Source organism: Puntigrus tetrazona, chromosome 10 (assembly GCF_018831695.1).
Source record: "Puntigrus tetrazona isolate hp1 chromosome 10, ASM1883169v1, whole genome shotgun sequence".
Classification (NCBI taxonomy): domain Eukaryota; kingdom Metazoa; phylum Chordata; class Actinopteri; order Cypriniformes; family Cyprinidae; genus Puntigrus; species Puntigrus tetrazona.
Window position 1 is genome coordinate 15,342,697 of NC_056708.1, and position 25,348 is coordinate 15,368,044.

The following is a 25,348-nucleotide window of genomic DNA, read 5'->3' on the forward strand; positions in this document are numbered from 1 at the left end:
GAAAAAAAAAACAGTATGACACTTTCCGAATTAAAATAATTGTTTAGATGAACCAGCCCTTTATTGGCACAGTCAAACTGAAAAGAAGCTTTTAGCTCATCTCTTGAGATTTGTGAAGCAGCAGCAGTTGTTATACACCAGATGGCGCTACATTACTGCACCAGCAGATTTGTCCGCCATATGTCCACCATTTCTCTCCTTTCCAAAAATGTTTTTCTTAAAAACTAACTAGTCATTGAGTTTCTATACAAAAAAAACATTGCAAAAATTTCTGGTAGTCCCACACTCAATGTTAAGCTTACGACCTAGGGAAATAAGTGTCTTTAAAATAGTGTTCAATTTGAAAACTCAATTTGAAAACGGTAAACATACATATGTCAGTCTTTAACAAATATATTTTGGATAACGTGAATGAAACTCATTAGCAATAAATCTGGATCGTCTACAAATGAAGCCAGAGCACCTGCTGGTGATAGAAACATTGAAGTGTCATATTAGCACAGGTACAGTTTTCGATGCACATATTGGATGTGTTCTTTATGGAAAGAAACATTTTGCTAGATACTCTTGCACCATGCAGCTGCTGTCTTTTATGCACTTCTGAAGAGTAATACGTTCAAATGCACGCAATAGACAATTCGGTTCTGACTAGGTATAATTTTGGACTTAATTCTTCCAAGACAACTCCCACCAGTTTGAATTTCCAAATCTCACATTGCCATTCTTTGATAACGATTTCAGGCTTTTGGTTTGCTTGTGATATATTGCCCTTTGTCTGTTTTGGAGTTTTCTGTTTCTGCCTTTTTGTTGTGCTTTTCATCATGTCTTGTTTTGTGTCAGTTCTGTAAGGAACTCATGCAGAACTCTTCAGGAAATGTAAATTTGTTTAAAATCAGTACTCCTTATACAGAGCATGATGGAGACTTGTCAGATATAGATTTCATGTACATGAGGAGTTCATGTACATGAGCAAGGCCTATTTCTGAAAAATAATATGCAACCACAATCAACAGATATTATTTTCCATGCACATGAAACTGATCAGTACCCAATTTCTGTCATGAATACCAAGGTCTGCAGTGATCTTGTCCAACTGTTTTGATGTTTCATAAACGTTTCACAAATGTTGACCATTCTCTCTATGTTAGAATTAATTCCAGGCCAGCAGATTAAATCTCAATCTTTTTTATATATATTTCTTCATCCTAACACGCCCTTCATCTATCCTGGAAAGCATGTCTTTTGTCAGCACTTCTATTCTGCCTCATCTCAAAAGACTGCCAAACTGAGCTCAGCTCTAACATTGTAGAATTGTGAACATAGGTTTTCAATTACAGCTCGCAAAACTGGATATTTTGCTGTCTCCTCAGCTATTCGCTTGGATTTCCGATCAAACCGCAGTGGAAGTCACTTTTAAACATTTACATGGTTATGGTGCATGAAGTGGTGCATCAAGCTAGGACTATGTACGGCAATTCCCTGCACACTAATTCTAATCATATTGTTGCAGACTTCTCATTCTAAATAAGTGGAGGTATCTCATTTAGATTTTTAATCAGTTGGCTACATACATGAAATAAGATTCTTTGTTTGAATTAAAGAAGAGTAAGGACTGGTTCTGTTGTCAATATTTACTTGAGCAGTTGGTATTCTTGCTCATGTTTACTTCTCCATTTGAACAACTTTTGAATCAACAGTTCCCTGAGGTTTGCAATTTATGGAGTGAGGTTTGGAATGAATTTACAAATGAAATGGAAAAAAAAATACTGTGCACGAGCCATCTCACTTTTGAATCCACGTTCTCTTTATGCCTCATATTTAGATTTGGATTTAGATTTGACTTGTCTTTTGTGCTGAACACAGCAGTGCAAATAGTTATATTTTGTAACGGAAACACACTCAGACAGGAAGTAGGTAAAATGATATGGTTTATATGCACAGATGAGCAATGGAAAGTCTATAGCAGAGAAATCATGCGAGTATATAGCCCTTAGAAAGTCATTGACTGGAATCACAGCGATACTGAGCAAAGTTCTTATCTTTTGCAATCAGGAATCAGGGAAAGACGAAAGAGATCCTTGAAGCACACAGCACAATCACAGAGAACACTGACAAAGACACTGGAGACAGCTGGGACATGGAGAGAATCACAAGAGGTAGTAAGTTAAGTCACAGCAAGGTAAGTCTTTTTAATCAGTACTTTGTGACAACAAGTTGTATGCATGAGTCCACTACATGCATACAAGCCCAGACATTGACTGAACTGTGATGTGTGCTTATATAGTGCTCATGGTGATTGGCTAGTGAGGTGCAGGTGTGGCTGGTTATTAAATTGCTGTGATTGGGAAGTGGCAGAACCTGGCAGATCCGTGACATATATAAAACTCATACAGGTTCATATAAGTATATCATCAACGTCATTAAACATTAAAAAAATTAAATGTACATACACATAACTAAATAAAACAAATACACATTTTTTTATTTGGCCAGTTTGCAACATTTTTACATAAAATTGATTACAAAATAACAATTTTTCACTTAACATGGACTGAACATCATATGACAGTGTAACACTGTAACAATTATTTTTGCATTGAATTTTTCCTTTTTCATAGCATTTGTAAAGAATTTCATCTGAAAAGCAAGCTAGTGTTCTACTCCTAACACAGCCAAAGACAAGCTATATTTCTCCTGTTGTTAGATATAAGCGATATGGAAGAGTGAATGTCTCGATGATGATGGTGCATGGGCCCCATTAATTGTGCCACTGGCTCCAGGCTGAGAGATCTGGGGCAAGCACCTGCTGCAGAAGTGGGTAAGAATGACGAATGCTGTCCTACATCACCCATTAGCTCACCTCTCCCCTCCATGTGCCAAATTACTCACATTCTAGGGGCAGTCTGGGCTTTCCTCTGGAGGGGAGCACATCTCTAAAGAGCTCTTAATGTCCCACGGACAGGTCAATCACTAGATAGTAGATATTTCACAATAGTTACAATTATATTAGCCATAATAATTGCCAATTGAATGAAGCGTCCATGGTTTTTTCAATGATTAATATCTTGAATATTGGGAGTGACAAGACACCCCCTTATATCTATTACAGTATGTAGCTGCGTTGACATGCATATACTCAAACCGTATTAATTTGGACAATTGCATGAGCCTATTTTATTGCAATTCCATTTTTAGGCCCACAGTTTAAAAGCAGAGAAAATAAAAGTGATGATAAAAGAAACGTTTAGACCAGCAAACACTTCTAAACAGAGGAAAAATTTGCCTTGTATGCTACAGACCCAAATTTAGGACAGACACCTCAACATCGCTCATGACTCCAGTGTTTTACTCACGTCAGGCCAAAAATATGTTCTCAGAGGTTGCTTGAACTAGGTCGACTGACATCTTTTTTTGGATCACAGAGAGAGAAATTGTGCCATCTAAATGATAGCAGTCTCCTAAAACTAAAATGAACAGCAATAAGCCTTCCCCACTGGTTTATTTTTACATGAGTCGAACTGGGTCAATAACGATGCCATGGAACATAACCAAAAATATATGAAATTATATAATCATCAAATCTCTCAAACTGGGAAACAAATTTGAGAGAAACTATGATTATACTGTATATATACACAGTTGCTGGTCATATAATTAGAATATCATCAAAACGTTAATTTATTTCACTAATTCCATTCAAAAAGTGAAACTTGTACATTATATTCATTTGTTACACACAGACTGATATATTTCAAATGCTTTTTTTTTTTTATTTTGATAATAACTGACAACTAATGAAAATCCCAAATTCAGTATCTCAGAAAATTTGAATATTACAGGCCAAAAATTACAAGACCAATACAAAGAAAGGAAATCAACTGAAAAGTATGAACATAAAAAGTATGAGCATGAACAGCACTCAATACTTAGTTGGGGCTCCTTTTGCCTGAATTACTGCAGCAATGTGGCGTGGCATGGAGTCTGTGGCACTGCTCAGGTATTATGAGAGCCCAGGTTGCTCTGATATTGGCCTTCAGCTCTTCTGCATTGTTGGGTCTGGCATATCAAATCTTCCTCTATTTTCTACGAGGTCAGGCGAGTGTGCTGGCCAATTAAGAACGGGGATACCATGGTCCTTAAACCAGGTACTGGTAGTTTTGGAACTGTCTGCAGGTGCCAAGTCCTGTTGGAAAATGAAATCTGCATCTCAATAAAGTTGGTCAGCAGCAGGTAGCATGAAGTGCTCTAAAACGTCCTGATATATGGCTGCATCGATCTTGGAAAACACAGTGGACCAACACCAGCAGAGGACTCTGGGAACAGCCAGCCTCTTTTGCCATGACCTTGTGTGTCTTGCCCTCCTTGTCTTCCCCATGATTGTGTAGTCTACAGAACTAGACTAAGAGACCATTTAAAGGCCTTTGCAGCTGTTTTGAGTTAATTAGCTAATTAGAGTGTGGCACCAATATTCTACTTTTCTACAATACTGAATTTGGGATTTTCATTAGTTGTCAGTTATGATCACCAAAATTAAAAGAAATAAACATTTGAAATATATCAGTCTGTGTGTAATGAATGAATACAATATACAAGTTTCACTTTCTGAATGGAATTAGTGAAATAAATCTAAAACTTTTTGATGATATTGTAATTATATGACCAGAACCTGTGTGTGTATATATATATATATATATATATATATATATATATATATATATATATATATATATATATATATATATAAGGTATTTAAATCCTGCACGTTCTGGATCTTTCTCAAAACATTTTTATTAGTCATATACAAAATAAAAGAAGCTGTAATTCAACAAAACATACATTATGTACAACAGTAAATCAATAACTTAGCCACATCTGAAAATGTTTAACTGCATGGTTCAAATCCACAGTCATTAAATATGAATACAGTGTTCAATCTAGATTGCAAAAAAGTACAACAATTTAATCAATAAATAGTTACAATTCACCCATTTTGTTACGGTGTTTCATACAAAGCACTGCAATATATCTTATTACAACCCAATGATAAAAATAACCAAAACATATTCTATCAATGTTCACCAATCATAAACTCACATTTCATATTTTTATTTTATTGACCCACAAATCTGAGACAAAGAACTACTCTTAGTGCCAAATATAAAACTCTTTACAGTCACTTGCTCGGCAAACAAACAAAGGGATGGATTATCAGCCTAAAACTTGATAACATTGCCATTAATGTGCTGACTGAAAAAAGTAGCTCTTTGATTCATTAATGAATTAAGATCTATAAAAACAAATGACAATGCCTGTTGCATAGCCAACAATTAAATTAATATAGTCATAATTAGTAACAATAACAATAGCTTTGTCCCAAACCTTAGTGCGCTTCAGAGGCATGTTACTTGAAATGTAACAGAAATTAGATACAATAAAAGAGATAGTGCTTCTCACAGTAGGTGTACACAGTAATTGATTCTGACTTAAGAATGTTGCCAAGCATCCACATTCATATAATTATTTGAATTATCTATATTATTTTTAACATATGTTTTCTACGCATGTAGCCGCCATTTTTGATTTTTTAAAAAGATAATTTTGAGATAGGATATACGTATGCAACAAAAACTTCGAATTTGACCAAAAAAGGTTGTCCTTGGAAAGCAGATTGCTGGAACAGCCTTTAAATCAGGGATGTGCTTATGATGCACTAGGATGGTAACTAAGGTCGGAACAGAGCTAATAAGCACACATTTAGCTTTGCAGTGGTGACTGTATCTCACTGAAATATCTTTCTACTCAGCAGTCCTTTTACAATAGTGCTAAAATACAAACTACCACAAATATCATTGGTCAAGAATATCAATAATTTATGTGCACAAAAGGGTACAGTGTGGCACTTATCCAAGAACTACATTAAACACCACAGAGAAGTGCTGTGTAAAAGAAGTATGATAAAATACCTCCAAAAAGCTGCTTTTCAAAACAACATAAGATGGGTGGATGTGTTGAGAACAGACCAATCATCCAACTGTGGGATGCATAATTTACTGTAGCAAAACCTTTTTCTGATGGTGGGTAGAAATATTTTCAGAATCTAGCCTTGAATCTACATTATGAGGTGGAGTTGAGGTAAGAGGGCAGTGCATTCTTGTCACAGTGAATCAGTTTCAATGTGTTAATTTCTCCTTAAAGTAATAGTTCATCCATAAATGAAAGCTGTCTTCATTACTTTAAAATAAGCCCCACCAGCGGATCAGGATTAGACCATTGAAGGGGATGATTTCGCTGTCTGTACACCATCCTGCTTATTACACATTTAATTTAATAATAATGATAGACATTATATGATGCTTTATATTGCATACAAGAGTGAAAACATTTTATTAGAACTGACGTTTAAGGGGATGGTCTGAAGGGAATAAATTACTTACAGTGTATTGTTTAGTCTTTTATGAGCGAACAGTTCATACACAATACTATATGTATATTCTGTTCACAACCATTCAGCTGATTTTTAATCAGGGTGACAAGTTGAAGTACTTCTGGTGCTTTTTATTCCCATATTACACCGAACATATGTCCTGAGATAACAACAGGGAAGAGCATATCAAAATAAGCCCATTTCATTAGTGCATTTCACTTACCCTGATCATCTCTCACAGAGGAATCTTGTGAAGCTTATTTAAAACATTTTTGCGCTGTGTGTAGTTCTGTTCTGAATCCACAGACAACATCTGTCTATCAGATAAAGAACATGAGCGAGATGACAGGGTTGACAGACAATTACCTTATTATTAAATATTATTACTCTGTTCCAAACCCTAGTGAGCTTTGCTGTTTGTAGACATACGGTAGGCAGCATCTGAAGTGAAATAGAGTTAAGTGACTGATCCAAAATATTCTATAACGGCTAAAACACAGTACTCGCAGCTATTTTCAATAGAGTTTGACATTAGATAATTGCCAAGCTTAATCAACAATACATCTAACAAAGAATAAATAAATACCACAAACAATTGTTGGGTTACTTTCGGTAATTTATATACAAACATTTGTAATAACTGTAATAACAGATTAATAGTTGTAATAACAGATTAACTGTTCAACTGACATTGATTTTTAACCCTTCCACTTAACATTATGATCAAATCAAGTAACATTCTACTGTATATTTGGTCAAAAAGTAATGACTTTATTATATAGTGGTTTGGAGAATAGATGCTTTTCTTTTTCAGTGAATTAGCCACTTGATCTTTCATGCCATGCCATGCTTTCTTATTTGGTGTCTTTTACAACAGTCTTCATGTTGGTAGAGCATATATGATGCCATAAAATAAAGACAGTTCACTAGGATTTGGAACAAAAGCACAACTTTAAATTCAGGTCTTGCTATTTTTGTTGCCCTCAAACATTAAGGATAAATTGTGTTTTGCCCGACCACCTGTGCTGTAAGAAAACCGCAGACTGACTATGCACCATTATGAAGCAACATGTCCTCCAAACAATACGTCGGTTTAGGTTGTTTACACAAATCCCTGAAATACCACCCTGTAAAGCATATACTACAATTGTGCCACCCCTACAAAGTTTTGTACTATCTCAGCATGGCGTTACATGATGAGACTTGATCATGCGTGCATGGAATTAAAACCAGAGATCGCACATGCTCATAATATGTTATTACGATTTTGAAGGATTTTTTGTAACGGGTACGTTTAGGTGTGGAGTTAGGTGTGGTCATTCGTACGAATTGTACACATCAAAATATATGTTTTAATTACAGTGAGACACTGCATTTTGATTGAGTTTTGATTGGCAACGTGACACTCTCATTATTTTTAATAGAGGGTGCTTAAATTAAAAGGTTAAATATAGGTTGTATAAAGTACTTGCACATACAACCTATAGGGTCGTTTTTTTGGAGGACAGGCTGTTATGAAGTGTCACATTGGGTTTGTTATAGTTAGCTGCAGTAAAGCCCAAAATTATATCATTCAACAAAACCCAGATGTTCTGAGTGCAAGACATCTTCATTACAGAGATATGGAAGGAGCCAATATGAACGACTGGCTTCTGTACACTGTCTATATTACTTTATAATATTCATTTAAAGAATACAGCTGGACACTTACACAGTGAACAACACTGCCACCTGACCACATACACAGCACACCACGCGCTACCCCACTGCACGCGCCTACTTACTAGAAAAGCAATCAGACTTCAATAATAAGCCACTTTTGGTACAATTGCAAAATTGATATCAAACTATTTTTTGTTCTTATAAATAACTTTTTTTCTGTTTTCTTATTCAGGAAAGAAAAACAACAAAGTAGATGGAGAAAGACATCAGAGAGCATTTGTTAACAATAAAGCTTGTGTTGGGTCGCTTCTGGAAAATTAACTGAGACCAGCCCATCCACACAAAGCACAGAACAACAAAACTACAGCTCTACAACTCTGAACAAAGCTAGAATGATCAGTTTTACCAACACGGTTTACCAACTTCAAATATTTTCTAAAAACAAGTAAATGCCTCCTCTCTGTGGTATATCTTTAAGAAAAGGCTTTCATGTCTGCAAAAGATGAACATCACCTGCCAGACAACTCAACGGGGCCTCTGCTCTCCTATGCATAAAATACAGTAGTTTATTGCCTCTCCTGGTCATATTCCTCAGAATATAACTTGTAAACATCATTCCACTAATGGAATTGAACTTAACAGGAAAGAAAACTAATAGGCTGAAGAGAATTTTTGCTCGCTTTGTGAATTACAAGATCCATATGTATTAAGGGAACACTGCCATTTCTGATAGAATAGTGAATATATTTACTTTTCCCCATCTGTATATTAATCAGTGGGCAATATCAAGCACAGGTAGCTCAAGTTGGAGCTAAAAACTGGCATTTCAAGTTAGTCATATGTGCTTGGATTGTTCATTGTCAATCCAAATGAATGATTAACTTTCTTCCATGGAACACAAAATGAGATTTAGTAGAATTAACATGCTCTTTTCCATACAGTGAGGGCATACAGTAGCCATGTCGGTCCAGGCCTAAAAAGTATTAAAATATTTCTATAAAAAGGAACACACCCCATTTCAAGCTATTAACAGTCTCATTAACAATCTCTCCTTCTCTTCCTGCATCAGGTTTGATGTCAGTAACAGTTACTTTTTATGGGAATTAATTGTTTAATTACATTTTTTGTTTTTAAACCCAGAATTTATATTTTTGGTAACTGTTAAGGACCTTTCACTCAACATCCCCACTCAAGTGATAATGAATAAATGAGAAAGTAACTTGTGATATTTATTTAAAAAAGTAAATTACATTTAAAAGTAATGTGTTACTTTACTAGCTAATTTAAAAAGTAATCTGCTCATGTTATTTGTAATGTGCCACCCCAAGACAGATGACAAATGGCATCAATTCTTTTGTGTTTAATCACAGATTGTTTAAAAATATTTTGTGACTGTTCTTATGATACTTTTATGGCACATAAACTTTTTTTGAGATTGACATTCGCCAGTCAGTACATACTAGAAAGTATGTACTGACTGGCGAATGTCAATCTCAAAACAATTAGAAACGGTGTAGAAAAAAGCAGCACAAAAACTAATTTTGTGTTCCATGGACCAAGTCATTCAACATGACAGCCACTGCATGGCATATGTTTCTAATAATGTCTGTGTGAACCTCAAGTATGTAATATTCTGATTAATGATACATTGATAATTGTTTACAAGGGTTGTAAATAACATCAGAGAAACTTTGGTGCTGTCTGTTACAATGCTGCCATAGATCAGATCTTGCTGAATTTCATCATGTCATATAACATCAGTAACCCTGTGCCTGATGAATACACTGACCAATACACTTACAAATGTTCCCCGTTTGTGCATTACGACCGTGCTTCTGTTTTAGACTTGACAATAGTGATGACACTGGTGGCGGCCACTTTGCCTGGTATGAGGGGCCCTATGACAGATGTGATGGGGCCCCTGGCAGCGGCAACAGGGCTGCGGGCCACAGTTCTGGCAAAACTCTGGAGAGCCTCATATTTGGAGCGCAGCACATCAAGCTCCACCTTCATGCTAGCATTTTCTGACGCAAGCTTCTCCACCTCCTGTTGTAGCTCCGCCTTCTGTTTCTCCAGCTCCTCCTTTTGCGTGACACGTTTGACGCGGCAGCTGGCAGCATAGCCACGGTTTTTGAGTGTGCGCCGCCTCTGTTTCAACTGCAGGATTTCCTCCTTGGTCAGACCACGCAAGTGCTGGTTCAGCTCCCGCACAGACATAGACACCAGCTCGTCATCTGTAAGACTTGTGCCATTTTCACCTGGCTCTCTCTTCACCTGCAGGGAACCACATGGGACGAGATCAAGAAAGAAGAGTGGGAAAGGAGGCCAGGGAGGACTCAGGGCAATTGGAATGATCTTTAATATTAAACAAGCTGCAGTGATGAGCCTTAACCAGCACATGTTCAGTAAAATTCTCACTTTAAGTGAGAAAAGGAGGGGTAGGAATAATAGTAATCTTGTGTATTAAAAGCATATCGGTATGTTGGCTTTCTCAGTTCTCTAAAATATACAGCTGATGCATTTGCAGTTACCAATAGGATATGTGGCCATTTCTACCACTGAATAACAAAACATATTCTCACAATTGCATTTTCAACTAGTTGTGTCTTGGCCAAATATTATCATACCCTAACAAACCATACATCAACAAAAAAAATTTAATTCAACCTTATAACTGCTTTTTTGTTCCAGGTTCACATTCTGAGAAACAAGAAAAAAAATGTGAAATCGCACTTAACCATTTTAATTTTATTTTACTTTTTTTATTTGGTGGCAGAAACAGGCTTCCATAAGTGTAATTGCAATGTAATTTTTCTGCTCTTCTTCTGCTGATTTGAATCAAGAATTATAATTTTTTTTCTGGAAATATCACCTAAACATACCTTCAGTGCTTTGTTGCCCTTGTTTGTAGTAGTCATACCACGAGAGCCACTCTCCACTTCCCCACTCGTCAGGTCTGCGAATACAAATGAGAGTTCACAAAGATCAGGCAGATGTTTCACACATGATTTGATCATTAAGATCTATTCCAAAATGTATTTAAATTCATGTAATAAATCTCGAACACATCCTTTGAAATCATTATAGAATCCTGGATGAAAATTGTAACCAGAGATGCAACAGATTGCAAAATAAAATCCTAACAAACACAAACAAGAGGTTTTGACATTTGCTATTCATTATAGGGTGAACTGGGTGGTTACTACAAGCTTCTATTCCACTGTCTAAATATGACACAGACTCCTCCCTCAAATCTTCCTCAATTAATATTTTTAAACTATTTTATCATTCACAAGCTTAGAATGCACATATCACATAGCATAGCACAAGGTTTTATACTGACATTTTTGTGAGTTATTCACATATTCCTATAGTTTGTAACAACTTATTTATATTATATGAATTTAAGTTAAGACTTTTCTATAAAACAAAAAGTTATCTAAACTATATATGGAATGCAAAAACTTTGAAGCTCAATTTCTCAAAAACACAAGAAATGCAGACTGAACGTGTTATTCCAAGAACATCTCTCCAGCGCAATTAACGTATTATTCATACTAAATCACTATTCTTATGTATGATAATAATAATACAAATGTTAGTGATGCCACTCTTTCTTAGTGCTTTCTGAGGAAAGCAACACAAATTGAACATAACGCAGTTCAAGTTCAAATAATACGTTTTAAAACTGTTGTCTGTAACAGATAAATAAAACCATTTAGTTTATTAAGGGAAAAAAAACACTGTATATAAAGACCATTTTTTTTTTATAATAAACAAACCTGTTCTCAGCTCCCTTACTTACAAGTATTTAACAATTACAACATATTTGCAATACTATTTACAAAGACAAAAAGTAGCTGAGAGGGCAATTCAAAGCACAGGCAACAAACACAATCCCAATCCCAATCCAAACAAACAATCTCTGTAAACACTCTCGTTAAGCAAGTCTCTTTGCACACAAACTCTGCTGCACTACACAATCAAACTCTCTTTCCTAAAGGTCTACTCAAAACCCATCATCTACTTTTTTTTTTTAAGTACAACTGGATGTGACCGAACCAATCAGAACACAGCAAAAAAGGTACAGAGATAAAACAAAACATAAAACGACAGGGTTATAACAACCCAGGTACAACTATTAAAAGTGATTACTGCAAACCACCAAAATCATTTCAGAAGCACCAAACTGCTGCATTCTGGGAAAATAACCAAAACCAACAATAAACAGAAAATCGAACCTAGTATCAATTGTGCACCCATTGTGAATTACATTTTATTTAGACCACAATATCAGATTCTGGAAAGACAAAACCATTATAGAACTGGTTTTATTTTTATTAAAAAAACTTGGATAACACTTTAATACAGTTGGGGTTACTGTATATCATTAAGCTATATAACATACTGTATGTCATTAAACTCATGGAAAAAAAAATAATAGGCCAGACAATTAGCAGTTCTGAATAAATGTGGAAAAAGTAATATCTTACCTGGCCAAAGACCTTATTATCATGCAGACAACAGAGATAATGCCACGAGAAGAGCATGAAGGGATAAAATTAAAGCAGATGTGTCACAGTGGGGATGTTGTCACATGGGCAGAGACAGCAGAAACTATCAGACATGCCTCTTTCTCCACACAACACACCTTTTGGGTCAGTGGCTTTCTACCACCCCAGTGGCTGCCAAATACACACGCTCTGCCATACTGTTGAGTTAAATAAAATAAAGACATTAAAATATAATAAAAATATTATAATAAGAATTTCCTGTTGAAGTACTTTTTTAAAAATAAGTCAAAAACACAGTTACATAAAAAAAAGAAGACAGTTAAAGGTTAGGATGTTGGTTTGGATGAAATTGACTAAAAATGTACAGATCCATCCACCAAGTTGATGCTACAGCTTCTAGTAGTAGCCTATGATTTTTTTTTTTACTATTGTTACCTCAGGATTATTTTTAACAGTGAAGAACTGCAAACATCAGTTCTTCATTTCAAAAATTAACAAATTTGCCACCATTTAAAAAAAAAAAACTTTAAGGAGGAAAAGTGAGGACGTCTCTCAACAGCTGTTTATGAACAATATTTATTCATACCCCACATTTAGGCACATGCTAGGCTTTTAAAGCTCATGGTGTACATTACAGCCCTCAGACTGGATTCACTGTCTGGTCAGCTGAGATTTAGGTACGAAAATAAAGGCTATCATTTTTTGCAGTATTATATTAGAACTGTTTGTTGTGCTTTGGGACCTGTTCAGACCCAGAAATAGTGACAAGATGTCAAACAAATGTATAGCTGACTAAAACCACTGGGAAAAAAACTGATTATCTCTAAAGAATAGACATCAGATTCACAGGAAAACAAAAAACGCTGAGTGAAGCCACTTACAAGAAAGCAGGTGTAATAGTGAGAGGGGGAGGAAAAAAAAGAACAAATAGAACAAGGGAACATGGGGGTGCTGAAGGAAACAGCCTTGTGAAAAATGTGTCATCAGCACATTTGGGCTAGCTTGCAAAATGAAGGGTAAAAACCCCTGATCTCAGCAAGGACCCCAACCAAGGCACCAATTAGGAGGCTGTGTAGCTGAACTCAAATGACCACAGCAATCATTTCCAACCCTCAAACCCTGCCAGCATTCATAAATTTAGAGGGTGTTTAGACCTGCAAGGTCTAGAGATACATGCAATGATAAATAAATTTCAGTACATATACATATGATAAATGCTGAGCCAACAAAAGTGCTGTGGCCTTGTGTCCCTGTGTCATGTGTTAATGATTGCCTTCCTTTACCGAGGCCTCTGGGACTAGTACACAGATGGATGCCATTGGGCTGGGCTATGCTAAAGAAACACCAACCTGCCCCATTTACCCATGCTCTACAGCACAATGTGACCCACCAATGAAAGAAAACAAACTAATTTTACTGCTTCTGAAGTTATTACACAGCTCAGTCTGGAATATGTTTGTATTTTGGGCAACAACAGCATTCTGTGGTTAAGGATTTCTTAACAATAAGTGCAGTAAGTTACTTGTATTTGCAGCTTTGTAGCTTCAACAGTTTGAATTTGATTACTAATTTCATAATGCATTTAAAAACTAAAACAAGAATTACAAATATATTATATATATATATATATATATATATATATATATATATATATATATATATATATATATATATATATATATATATATATATATATATTCTCACAAATTCTTAATTCCCTTATCTATTTGCTTATTATTAAGCACAATACTTGCATATCTGGCTGTTTATTAGTATGTATAAAGCACATCTATGCCTGATTCTACCATATTTGACCACATTATGCCTGATGACCAGATTTTAGATTCCTTAAACCAATGCCACACCTCAATCAACTGTAACAACTAACTCACTAACTATCAATAAGCAGCAAATTAGGAGGCAAATGTGGTAGTTAATAAAGAGAATTTGTTCCCAAAATAAAGTATGACCAAATTAAATGTTTATGTTCAAGACATTCAGGCATTCAGAAGTTTTCTGCAGTTCAGTCAATCAATCACCTTTATTTTCTATAGCGCTTTTAACAATACAGATTATATCAAAGCACTGAACAGTACCAAAAAAGAGAATACAATGATAGGGATGTTATAATGACGGGATTGAACAATTTGTTATTAAATGCAGAGACTGCATTTTCCTGGTTTTTGAGGGACGTCATTTAAATACATTTGAACAGAGCTTATTTTTTACTGTTACTGGCAGATTATAAATGATGCACGCATTCCATGTTCTTTTAATTTGTAATTATATATATATATATATATATATATATATATATATATATATATATATATATATATATATATATATATATATATATATATATATATATAGTGACAGGAGGAGCCAGCGACAGACACAGTGGGGGCGTGGCGTCAGGCCTCGGAGAGAGCTTTTTATTATTAACAAAATAAAAATAATACAAAATAAAGTGTCCAAGGGGGAAAGTGTCCAAATAAAAGGGGGATCTGGTGTCCTCGTCGTGCTCCGGGTAACGTGCAGGTTTAGGCCGTGTTCCAGGGGGGGAAGGGTCCAGGTAAGGGGCGGAGTCCGGCGGTCGCACGCGCTCCCCTTTTTCTGGTCCGGGGCGCGAGGGGCGGCGGCTTCTTCCGCGGCGTCTCCGTCGTTTCTTTGCTCCGGCGGCAGAGTGGGATGAGCTGTGTGCTCACAGCCTGGACTACGGGGGTCCCACGACGCACTTCTCGGACGGCGGGGTGAGGTCCATCACGCACCCTTCCTGGACCCACGAGGACACCAGCGTGCATGCACGGGGGAAGAGACCGGTCTCCCGAGGAGAGGCGCGTTCGGAACTTAACGGCGACGGTAACGAGGCTAACTCACTTCAGGTGTGCCTCGTCACACGCCGCCAGACCTGAACAATACCCGTGTGTGTGTGTGTGTATATATATACACACACACACACACACACACACACACACACACACACACACACAGTAGTTTTAGGGATTTCCTTGTTCCTCAAGTCATACTTCTCAAAGGTATAGAATGTTGAAAAACTATTTTAGAATTAATTCCACATATTTTAAAACCTATTAGTTTTTTTAACAACCAGTCAGTTAACATTTTTAGGGTATTACAAGGGATAGTTTACCTGAAATAAAAATCCTGTCATTATTTACTCACCCTTATCACTGTTACAGAACCTTTGTGAATTACTTGAAGGGACACAAGAGAAGATATTTTAAATAACATTTGGTGGTGACCATCGACTTTCTGGACACATACACACACAAAACACATATACACACTGAAACTTCAGTAAGTCAGTTTTGGAATTATGTAAAGTGAACAGATTTCAGAAAGCCACATACTCACACCACTAGCTCCACTCATGACACAGAGTAAGAAGATCAGTAAGTCGATCAATAAAATCATTGAAAAAAACAAACTAAAATATACTAATGTACACTGAAGTCATTGTCCAACCTGCTGACCTCTCGGAAGCCTTGATGCCCCTTAATTAAGACTGCCACTGGCTTAGAAACCCTATATTTAATTTCATGCATGATCAGCACCTCTTCTTTATATGCCTCCTCAAACCTAAAAATAAAATAAAAAAAAGAGAAAACAAGCAGTGGTGTGCAGATCTAATCATCTCCCCCTTCAACAGAGTCAAGTCCATTATCAAACAAGCTGCATGGGTCAAGCACCATTTTACTGCAAATTAAAAATCAGACTCAGCTGATGGCTGAGGTTGTGTTTCTTCAAGACAGGCATCAATTTATGTGCAGAAGACACGGAAGTCATCAGCTAGAAGCTATTCAGAGCGTGAAAAGGAGATGCAAATCATTCTGATGCTTTCAGCAACAAAGAAGCGATCTTGCATGATTAACAGTCAATAAGCCAAGCACTGTTGATAGCAATACATGAGTGGGGGTGGCCAAGAAGATCTTGAGAAGTATTCTTTCAAAGTCAAACCGGTTTAGATTTCAGGAAAAAAAAAGCCTTATCAGTCAGCTTGTGGTAACAATGAATTTCAACATTGGCAAAGAGATTGAACTTGTTAAAATGAAAGGTAGATTCATTATTGACATTTGAAGTCACTCTCCAATTTTCTAAAAAGATTAGAGTCTCTTTCTAATGCTGTATTGATTTTAGAGCAACACTCATGGGTAAGGTGTTGAATGCAAAACTTTGAATGAGAAAACTTTCATAAATTCATATTTATTTCATGCCAGACTTAAATGACAGCGGAGACGTTTAGACTTGGAGTAAAGCTGTCAAATATTAAGGACTAAATACTAAATATAAAATAAGTAATCAAACAAACCGAACATACTAAAACTATGGTACAATGAAGAGAAAAGAAGAACACAAGAGGTTTCATAGATGTGCTTGGAGAATGGGACAAGGGTCAACCCTAGCGCTTTGAATTTTTTTTTTTGGAATATCTGCATTTTTGCTAAAGCGCAATGCATGTGGGAGAAAAAAAGAAAATATAACGAATTGAAATTAAGGAAGCAAAATCAGAATAAGTCAAATGACCTACTTATTGCTTACTCCAGACTAATCAAAATGAATGCATTATAACGGAGTGTGAATAACAAAACTATTATGTGACATCTGGTAAGAGTTATTTATGCGTTTAAACACAGTTGTTTGTTAAATTTGAACTCTCTGATGGCTTACTCTTTGTTAATTCAACATCTTCGAATAAAACTAAAATAAAACATTCTTGCACAGTGTTACATCTCAAAGAAAGAAAAACGCCTAGCAACAGCAGGCAAAAGACAACTGCAGTGAAAAAAAAAAAGAAAAAAAAAAGACATCCTCACTTACACCGAGTTTCATCATCGACACCCCTCCCAACACCCCCCAAAACCCTATTGATCTTTTCTGGAGTCCTGTGCTGTTGAAGCTCTGCATCCAGATAACACTGTACTTAAGGACTCTTTCAGGGACTGTAATTCCTGCAGAGATGGCATAAGAAATGAAAAATATGATGAGCACCTCCTCCACTCATTAAAGACTTTCTTTAGGTTGCATCAACTCCTGTCCTAACAAAGCTTCAGCCAATGAGTGGCAGCTCATGTTAAACAGAAATACCAGTCAAAGTCTGCATCACCGACAAAAGGGAGGCAGGATTTACAGCAGGCATGTGAAAGAAAGCCGCTATCTAAACCCCTGCTGCTCAAAGAAGGTGCTCATCTGTTCTTGTTACCTGCTCTGGCAGGTGCAATTACATATGAACAGATAAGGTTTATGACACAAAAGGGCATCCTTGTATATGCAAGGCAGATTTAGGTCAAGTCAAAACGTTTTTTACACAAACTTGTCCGAATGTATAAATGTGTATCATACAAAATAACAAAGATTCTGCACAACACCTCAATCAAAAGCTTCTTAAGCTTGAAAAAATTCAATATCATCAAACACAAATGCAAGTTTTTGGGTAAGCACATTAACACAATAAAACCACACTGGCATACATATAGACAAGGTTCAACAATATAATGTTTTTTTTGCTATGCACATTAGGTCAGGGCAAGTTACATTTTAAAATTTAATTACACAACTGAGCCTGTTATCAGTGTGTTTTTAACAGTCTTTGTTTTTCAGAGCAATAATCCTGGAAATTTTCAATAGCTTCTTTGTCATAACTAGAACATAGTGAGTGCATTGCCAGATCAAAGCTGTTTCCAAATATTTAATTGCTATACAGTAAAAAAAGAAATTGTTCAGACGTAAAATGTTACATGCTTCATTCCAAAAGTACAGGAAGGCTATAAAGTCATAGGTAATGTACTATATTAAAAAGCTTTTACAGTGTCACTCTAACCTTCAGCGCAATACGGATCACATACGCAGTCAGGACTCAGGTGTGCTCTGGATGTTTAGAATTGTGGTCAACAAAAACTGCCCCTTCTGCTGCTGCTGTTTTATGAGTATTATAACACAAGAGCAAGCCAATTCAGTAAGGGAGCCTTAGATCATTCTTAAGACAAGTCTATCAGGAACTTGCATATGGCAGTATTAAAACTGACAGATACTCATGCATTCAAACAGGTCAATGCACATTAACAAACAGCGTTTATTAACACACAATTGAGATCACACTAAAAGCCATCTACTTCTCAGTCTCATATTATATAACTATAGTCATCATCACGCAGACAAATACATAAATCCGATAACCCGAGCTAGAAGCATGCATGAACCGAGCTGTATTATGATGAATCAGCATCTACAATCCGATTCAAACAAACAAAGCGATTCACTTTTCCATGCCTACGGGAAAGATATCGGAATAGCGTTCGAACAAATGAAACGCTCTTTCACCCCGATGTTTTACTTGTCAAATTTGTGATGGAAAGACTGTATAACAAAATACTTTATTCGCCCATGTAGATATGATTTTATGAATCCAGCATAAATTCATATTTCGTATGACAAACACGCGCCCTACCTGGTGCTGAAGCGCACGGCGCCCTTATGATGAAACAGCAGCTTTGTGCTGATGTATGTGTGTGTGTGCGCGCACACATTTCTGCACATCCCCCTAGCTGTCACTATAATGCCTCTAATTCACACAGGGAATCCCCATAGGCTGTGCGTCTGCGACTCCGGTCACGCTTATTATATGTGTTTATGATACACAGCAGCTCGTTTGCATTTTGAATAATAAATGCACGTGAGTTTATACAGCTGCTTCAAGTATATGATAGACTATATTTTATATATGCTGCCTATGTAAAGGGGGTGAGTGGATGCGTGCGTGCACACTCAGCACAACACCACTGCCACACAATCGATGTAACAATAATCGAGTCGACTTACCTCTAACAACAGATGCCTTTCTGTATGAGCGTGTATTTGTAGTTAGAGGATCCAAACGTGGTTGCGTGAAATCCGATGTGTAAATGTGTTATTGTTGCTCGGATTCGCTTTCTCTTGTACTGAAATCATCAGACGTCATATGATGTTTGATCACGTGGCTTCATTCATGAAGGCGCTACGACACCGCTTATTTAAAGGAGCCGTCTAGATGCAATTTTTTGATGCATTTATATTTCAAACATTGAATATATATATATATATATATATATATATATATATATATATATATATATATATATATATATATATATATATATATATATATATATATAAATAAATACTGATATATATAATATCCCCTATAAAAATGTGTGTGCATCAGGCTATGTTACAGGGCAACATTTAGTATCAGGTGGAAATTCACACCCTTTTTAATGATTTAGGGACAAATGCCCTTTTCACAGATATCTTTGTCCAGTGTCACATTTTGTTGTTACATAATTCCTACTTTATGCTAGTTTCTAGATATTTTTAGGTAACAGCATAGCAAAAAAATTTATCTTACGGAATATAGGAAATCTTTTAATATATTATTATTATTTATATATCTATTTATTCATTTAGTTATTTTAACTGAAAATAGGATTTGAAATTAGCTTATTCACTGTATATCACATTGCAAAACAAATACTTTATCAGTGCAGCTGGTACAACTCCCTTATGTGTTCTTAAAAAAAATCTCAAATTCTCTGCAGCGTTTGTGCAAACACACACAGAGACAGACAGACAGACAGACAGACAAAGGACACAGACACAGACAGAGAAAGAGAGAGAGATGTCTTCATATCAAGTGGGACTCTTAAATTGAAATTAACACTGTTCCTGGTAGTTTGCCAGTGACTTCACTTTATCATCCAATCAAATTCTCTTCTTTGAGAACAGCTCTTTCAAGCAAGTGCTGCCAGTAGAGTCGGCTCTAAAAATGTATGATACATTTAAAAATGTATGATTTAACAACATAAAAATTACAACAGAATTTACATTTTAGGAATGTGAGATGTTTCTGGGCTGCCGTCTTTGGCCAGTTACACAGATTTTTGTGTCCAAAGCTTTATGTTGATTTTCAGTCTTTAATTCAGTACTTTAATAAGACATTTTAAATGTAGAAGTCTGCTTTAAAGGTTAGTAATTGTGGTGAGCAGTTACAAAAAGTACCAATGTAAACATACTCATCTTTTTTACATAAAGAACATGATGAATGATGGGACTTCGAACACTGCTATGAAGCAGTGCGGATTTTGTGTGCATTAAGGGTTTTAATAAATGCTGAGGAAGGCTGAACTCACTCACAAATTACAGCCCATCATTTAACTATTAGTTTAACCCTCATTATAGAGATAGGCACTTTCAAAACCTTTACGAATAATTTGTTTTAAACCATATACTGTTAAGATAAATGATGGACAATGCTTTGCGTAAAAATATAACACCAAAACGTCTCGGTTACGTATGAAACCCTTGTTTCCTGATGGAGGGAATGGAGACGTTATGTTGTGACGACAGACTGGGGATCTTCTTAGCTCTGATTAAGAGAAAACGGCAATGAAATTTGGCAAGTGGTTAACTAATCCTGATGGTAACAGCTGACAGCGGAGACAGACAGAACGGGAATCTTATCGTGGAATACACATATATAAACATATCAGCCATATGGCCAGTAAAGGTATTTGGTGTCACCCAGCCTGCAGCTCTGGAAATGTCTGCCAGAGAGGCGCCGGAGAATAGCACTGGGGGTGACCTAAAAGGATTTAGCCTTCTGGCACCCCTTAGGAACCTTACGACGAGACTGTGCTTTGCCAAAGACTGGATGTGCTGCAATAGCAGCCATATACACTTTCAGAGTGGAGGGTGACAGTCTACACTCCAGTTTCTCTTACTGGAAAAAAAGCACTACTGCAATCGAGCATCTTCAGTGGTTTTCTCTGCACGAGGAACACAATTCAATGAACAGACTCCTGTCCAGAAGCAACACATGGAGGTTCCACAGGTCGGGTGGTGGGTGCCAGAGGGTGCTGTACCCCTGAGAGAGGAGGACCTTCCTCAGTGGTATTCTCCGGGGGTTGGGGAGCTGCTGCGATGAGCGTGAGTTGTCTGATGACCTGTTCCTTGTCCTTCCTGTCCTAGAGTGTCTGCGGCAGAAGGCTCACTGGGAGTGGGCTCACTTGGTGGTTGATAAAACAGTCACAGTGTTGTCTGTGCGAACCAACACGTGCTTGCCCTGCAACAGTGGCCGGAACTGTCACAAAGCTAGATGAACTGCCAGTAGCTGTTCATGTAGCTGACGTGCCAAAGCAGTCGAGGCCCTGTCCAGTGCCCAGAGGCTGCCTGCCCGTTGCATGTGGTGCCCCAGCCCAAGGAGGAAGCATCTATTGTGACAACAACATGCCTGGACACTGGCACCCCGGCCCATAAAAAGGCAAGGTTTGACCACAGGCTGAAAGTAACATAACTCGCAATGAGCACATAACCCCTCCCTGAACATGTCCTCAGTGTGCCGGATTCCCAGACACTGCAGACAACACTTGTGGCTGAAGACAGGTAACGACCAAACCCAAGAGTAGATGGCCGAAACGGCATCTTAAAGGAAAGACACGAGTTTAGAAACTGCTCTTTTGTGAAACACCCAGGAGAATCGCTGACCGAACAGGGACACTGTTGATTGTTTCGTACAGCCACACAAAAAGTTCCTCTTTCAGCTTTTTTTGCTAGTGAAAATGCCAGTACAGCAACCATGCAGCACTGGGCTCCGAAGCAAAATCTGTGGTTACACCTGTCGCCAATTCATACCCGTGTTACGGGGAGTGGCTCAGGATTAGTTAACCACTAGCCAAATTTCATTGGCGTTTTCTCTTAATCAGAGCTAATAAGGGCTCCAAGCAAGACCCCAGTCTGTTGTTACGACATAACTCGTAGTGACTGACAGACAGCGAACTAGAAATGCAGTCAAGGCCAACACCACATTAACTGCATAAAAATACTTTAATAATAAAACAATCATCCATATCCCTGCTAAAAAAAAAGGGATGACTTAATTTTACAAAATAAAATTAAGCCCATAAATGATTTACCTCTAAGCCCTTCTAGGTGTATATGACCAAAATCGCTGTTTTTTTAAAGTTAAGCAACAGAAGTAAAAAAAAAAAAAAAAAAGGTTAACACTTTATTTCATGGTTACACCTATTAGTTGCTTATTAGCACGCATATTACTAATTTTTTTTTGCCATTTATTAGTGCTAATTAAGCTCATATTAATACCTTATTCTACATTTCTAATAATTTCCAGTTCTTAAATTTAGCAAATACCTTGCTATTAATAAGCAGAAAATTAGGAATTTATTAAGGGAAAGGTCATAGTAAATACTTAACAAGTATCACCTATTCTAAAGTTACCAGAAAATTCTTTAAAAATAGTAAATTAACATTTTTGCATAGTGCACCATTTAACTTGCCATTTCTGCTGACTAGCAACATGTATGCAACTCTGCACAGCCACATGGAAAACCACATTGTTTGTCTGCAAAGGTATGCAAATACGTAATTTGACAGGAGGGTAGGCTACACAATCATTGAATTCAGAGTGCAATGACTAGATGAACATTTTATTGTGCAGAGTTTAATTTTTTTTTTCTTTTGTAGAATTTTAACCAGACACACAAGTTTTCATTAGATTAATGAACCATTACAGACCCCCCTCACCCAATACACAAATTGGGTGCAAGTATGTTTGTGTATGAACCATGGTAACCAGGTCACCTCTGCTAGGGTCAACATATTTTGTTTTTTATGTTGATTTTCAGTCTTTAATTCAGTACTTAGATTAAATTTCATATGGAACAATATTTTCACATAATAATCATTTTATATGGAACAATATTTTAATCCAAAAAATAGTCTTGACCATAAATCCACTTAAATCTAGCCTTACCCATGAGTGAGGCCTAAAATCAGTTACTGACTCTTTTCATGGCTTCATTCTCTGCTTGTGTATTTATACCTATTTAAAGTTATGCGAGTTAATGATTACATGGGTTTCTGGTTCTGCCTTACAAATTAATGTCCCTTTACGATTTGGACCCTTGTTCTAATGCATTGATACTGTAATTCTGCTACAGTTACTACTGGTAGCTGATATAAATAATAGCAATAAATCATAATTGCAATTATTTATATACACACTCCCTTAATAAGCAAGTAAATACTTCCAACATCTTCAAATATAATTGCCTTTATTTTAATACAAAGCATTATTATTCATAAATAATAACTCTAAACTAGAGCAATAAACTCTAAGCTAAACTCTCAACTGCATTTTCCTATCTCTGTGCAACCAACCCCTATACCGGTTACTTTCCGACGTAACCTTCGTTCCCTTTCTCCCTCCCATCTCTCCTCTGCTGTGTCCTCCTCCCTTCCCTCACCTACCCATTTCTCTTCTTTGGATGTGAATGCATGTGTATATACCTTGTTCAGTGCTCTAACCTCCTGTCTAGATGACATCTGCCCTCTCTCCTCCAGGCCAGCACGGACTGCCACCTCTAGCCCCTGGTTGTCTGATGTTCTCCATGAGCATCGGGTCAAACTCAGGGCAGCGGAGAGAAAGTGGCGCAAATCTAAAGATCTGACAGACCTGAGCAGGTATCAGACTTTGCTTTCTTCCTTCTCTGCCGAAATCCGCACTGCCAAATCATCATATTTCCAAAACAAGATCAACAACACTTCAGACACACGTAAGCTCTTCAGATCATTTAACTCCCTGCTCTATCCCCCTCCACCACCTCCCACCACCTCAATATCACCTGACGATTTTGCCACATTTTTTACAAACAAAACAAAAGCGATCAGTAGCCAGTTCTCAGCCCCCCCAACGCACAACCCTCAACCAACCGCATCGACTACCGATTCCTCCACTTTCTCCTTCTGCTCCCTTACTGAGACAGAAGTATCCAAACTTCTCCTCTCCAGCCATCCAACAACATGTCCGCTAGACCCCATACCCTCTCATCTTCTGCAAGCAATCTCCCCCACTGTCTTGCCGGCACTCACGCACATCATCAACACATCTCTCCTCACAGGCACCTTCCCCACAGCATTTAAGCAGGCTCGGGTAACCCCACTGCTCAAAAAGCCCACTTTAAACACTTCCCTTATTGATAACTACAGGCCAGTCTCTCTTCTTCCATTCATAGCGAAAACACTTGAAAGAGTGGTTTTCAACCAGGTATCACTGTTTCTTTCGAAAAACAACAAACTAGACCATAACCAATCAGGTTTCAGGTGCGGCCATTCAACTGAGACTGCGCTGCTCTCAGTCACGGAAGCCCTGCGGACTGCAAGAGCTGAATCCAAATCATCAGTTCTCATTCTGCTGGATCTATCCGCTGCTTTTGACACTGTGAATCATCAGATCCTGCTGTCTACCCTCTCTGGGATCCCACTTCGTTGGTTCGAATCCTATCTCACTGGAAGGTTTTTTAGGGTGGCCTGGGGAGGAGAAGTATCCACAGCACATCAACTGGTCACTGGGGTTCCTCAGGGATCGGTTCTTGGTCCCCTACTCTTCTCCATTTACACTACATCACTAGGCCCCATCATACAGGCTCACGGCTTCTCCTACCACTGCTACGCCGATGACACACAGCTCTACCTCTCTTTTCATCGAGACGATCCAACGGTAGCTACTCGGATCTCGGGTTGCCTGGCGGACATCTCGACATGGATGCAAGAGTACCATCTACAGCTCAACCTGACAAAGACTGAACTGCTTGTATTCCCTGCCACTCCAACTACACAGCATGACTTCACCATCCAGCTAGGTTCTTCGTCAATTACCCCATCAACCTCAGTCAGAAAT

The 25,348-nt window shown here is 37.3% G+C and overlaps 1 protein-coding gene across 2 annotated transcripts; it reads right to left on the bottom strand.

Annotated features, from left to right (window-relative positions):
- Positions 1–4,770: 4,770 nt before the first annotated feature.
- mafga (v-maf avian musculoaponeurotic fibrosarcoma oncogene homolog Ga) lies at positions 4,771–19,580 on the bottom strand. Of its 2 annotated transcripts, none has more exons than XM_043250840.1 (3): positions 19,438–19,580; positions 10,969–11,042; positions 4,771–10,360 (listed from the first exon to the last, which is right to left on the bottom strand). In XM_043250840.1, the coding sequence occupies exons 2-3, from the start codon at positions 11,002–11,004 to the stop codon at positions 9,908–9,910; spliced, it is 489 nt and encodes a 162-aa protein (XP_043106775.1). In that variant the 5' UTR covers positions 11,005–11,042; positions 19,438–19,580; the 3' UTR covers positions 4,771–9,907. The 2 variants fall into 2 exon arrangements, with proteins under 2 accessions (XP_043106775.1, XP_043106774.1); XM_043250839.1 differs by lacking the exon at positions 19,438–19,580 and adding an exon at positions 19,067–19,126.
- Between the last annotated feature and the right edge of the window lie 5,768 nt (positions 19,581–25,348).

Coding starts and splice junctions, on each gene's coding strand:
- mafga (XM_043250840.1), bottom strand. CDS start 11,004: ATGACTACTACAAACAAGGGCAACAAAGCACTGAAG. Junction 10,361..10,968: donor AGGGCAACAAAGCACTGAAG/GTATGTTTAGGT, acceptor GGTTCCCTGCAG/GTGAAGAGAGAGCCAGGTGA.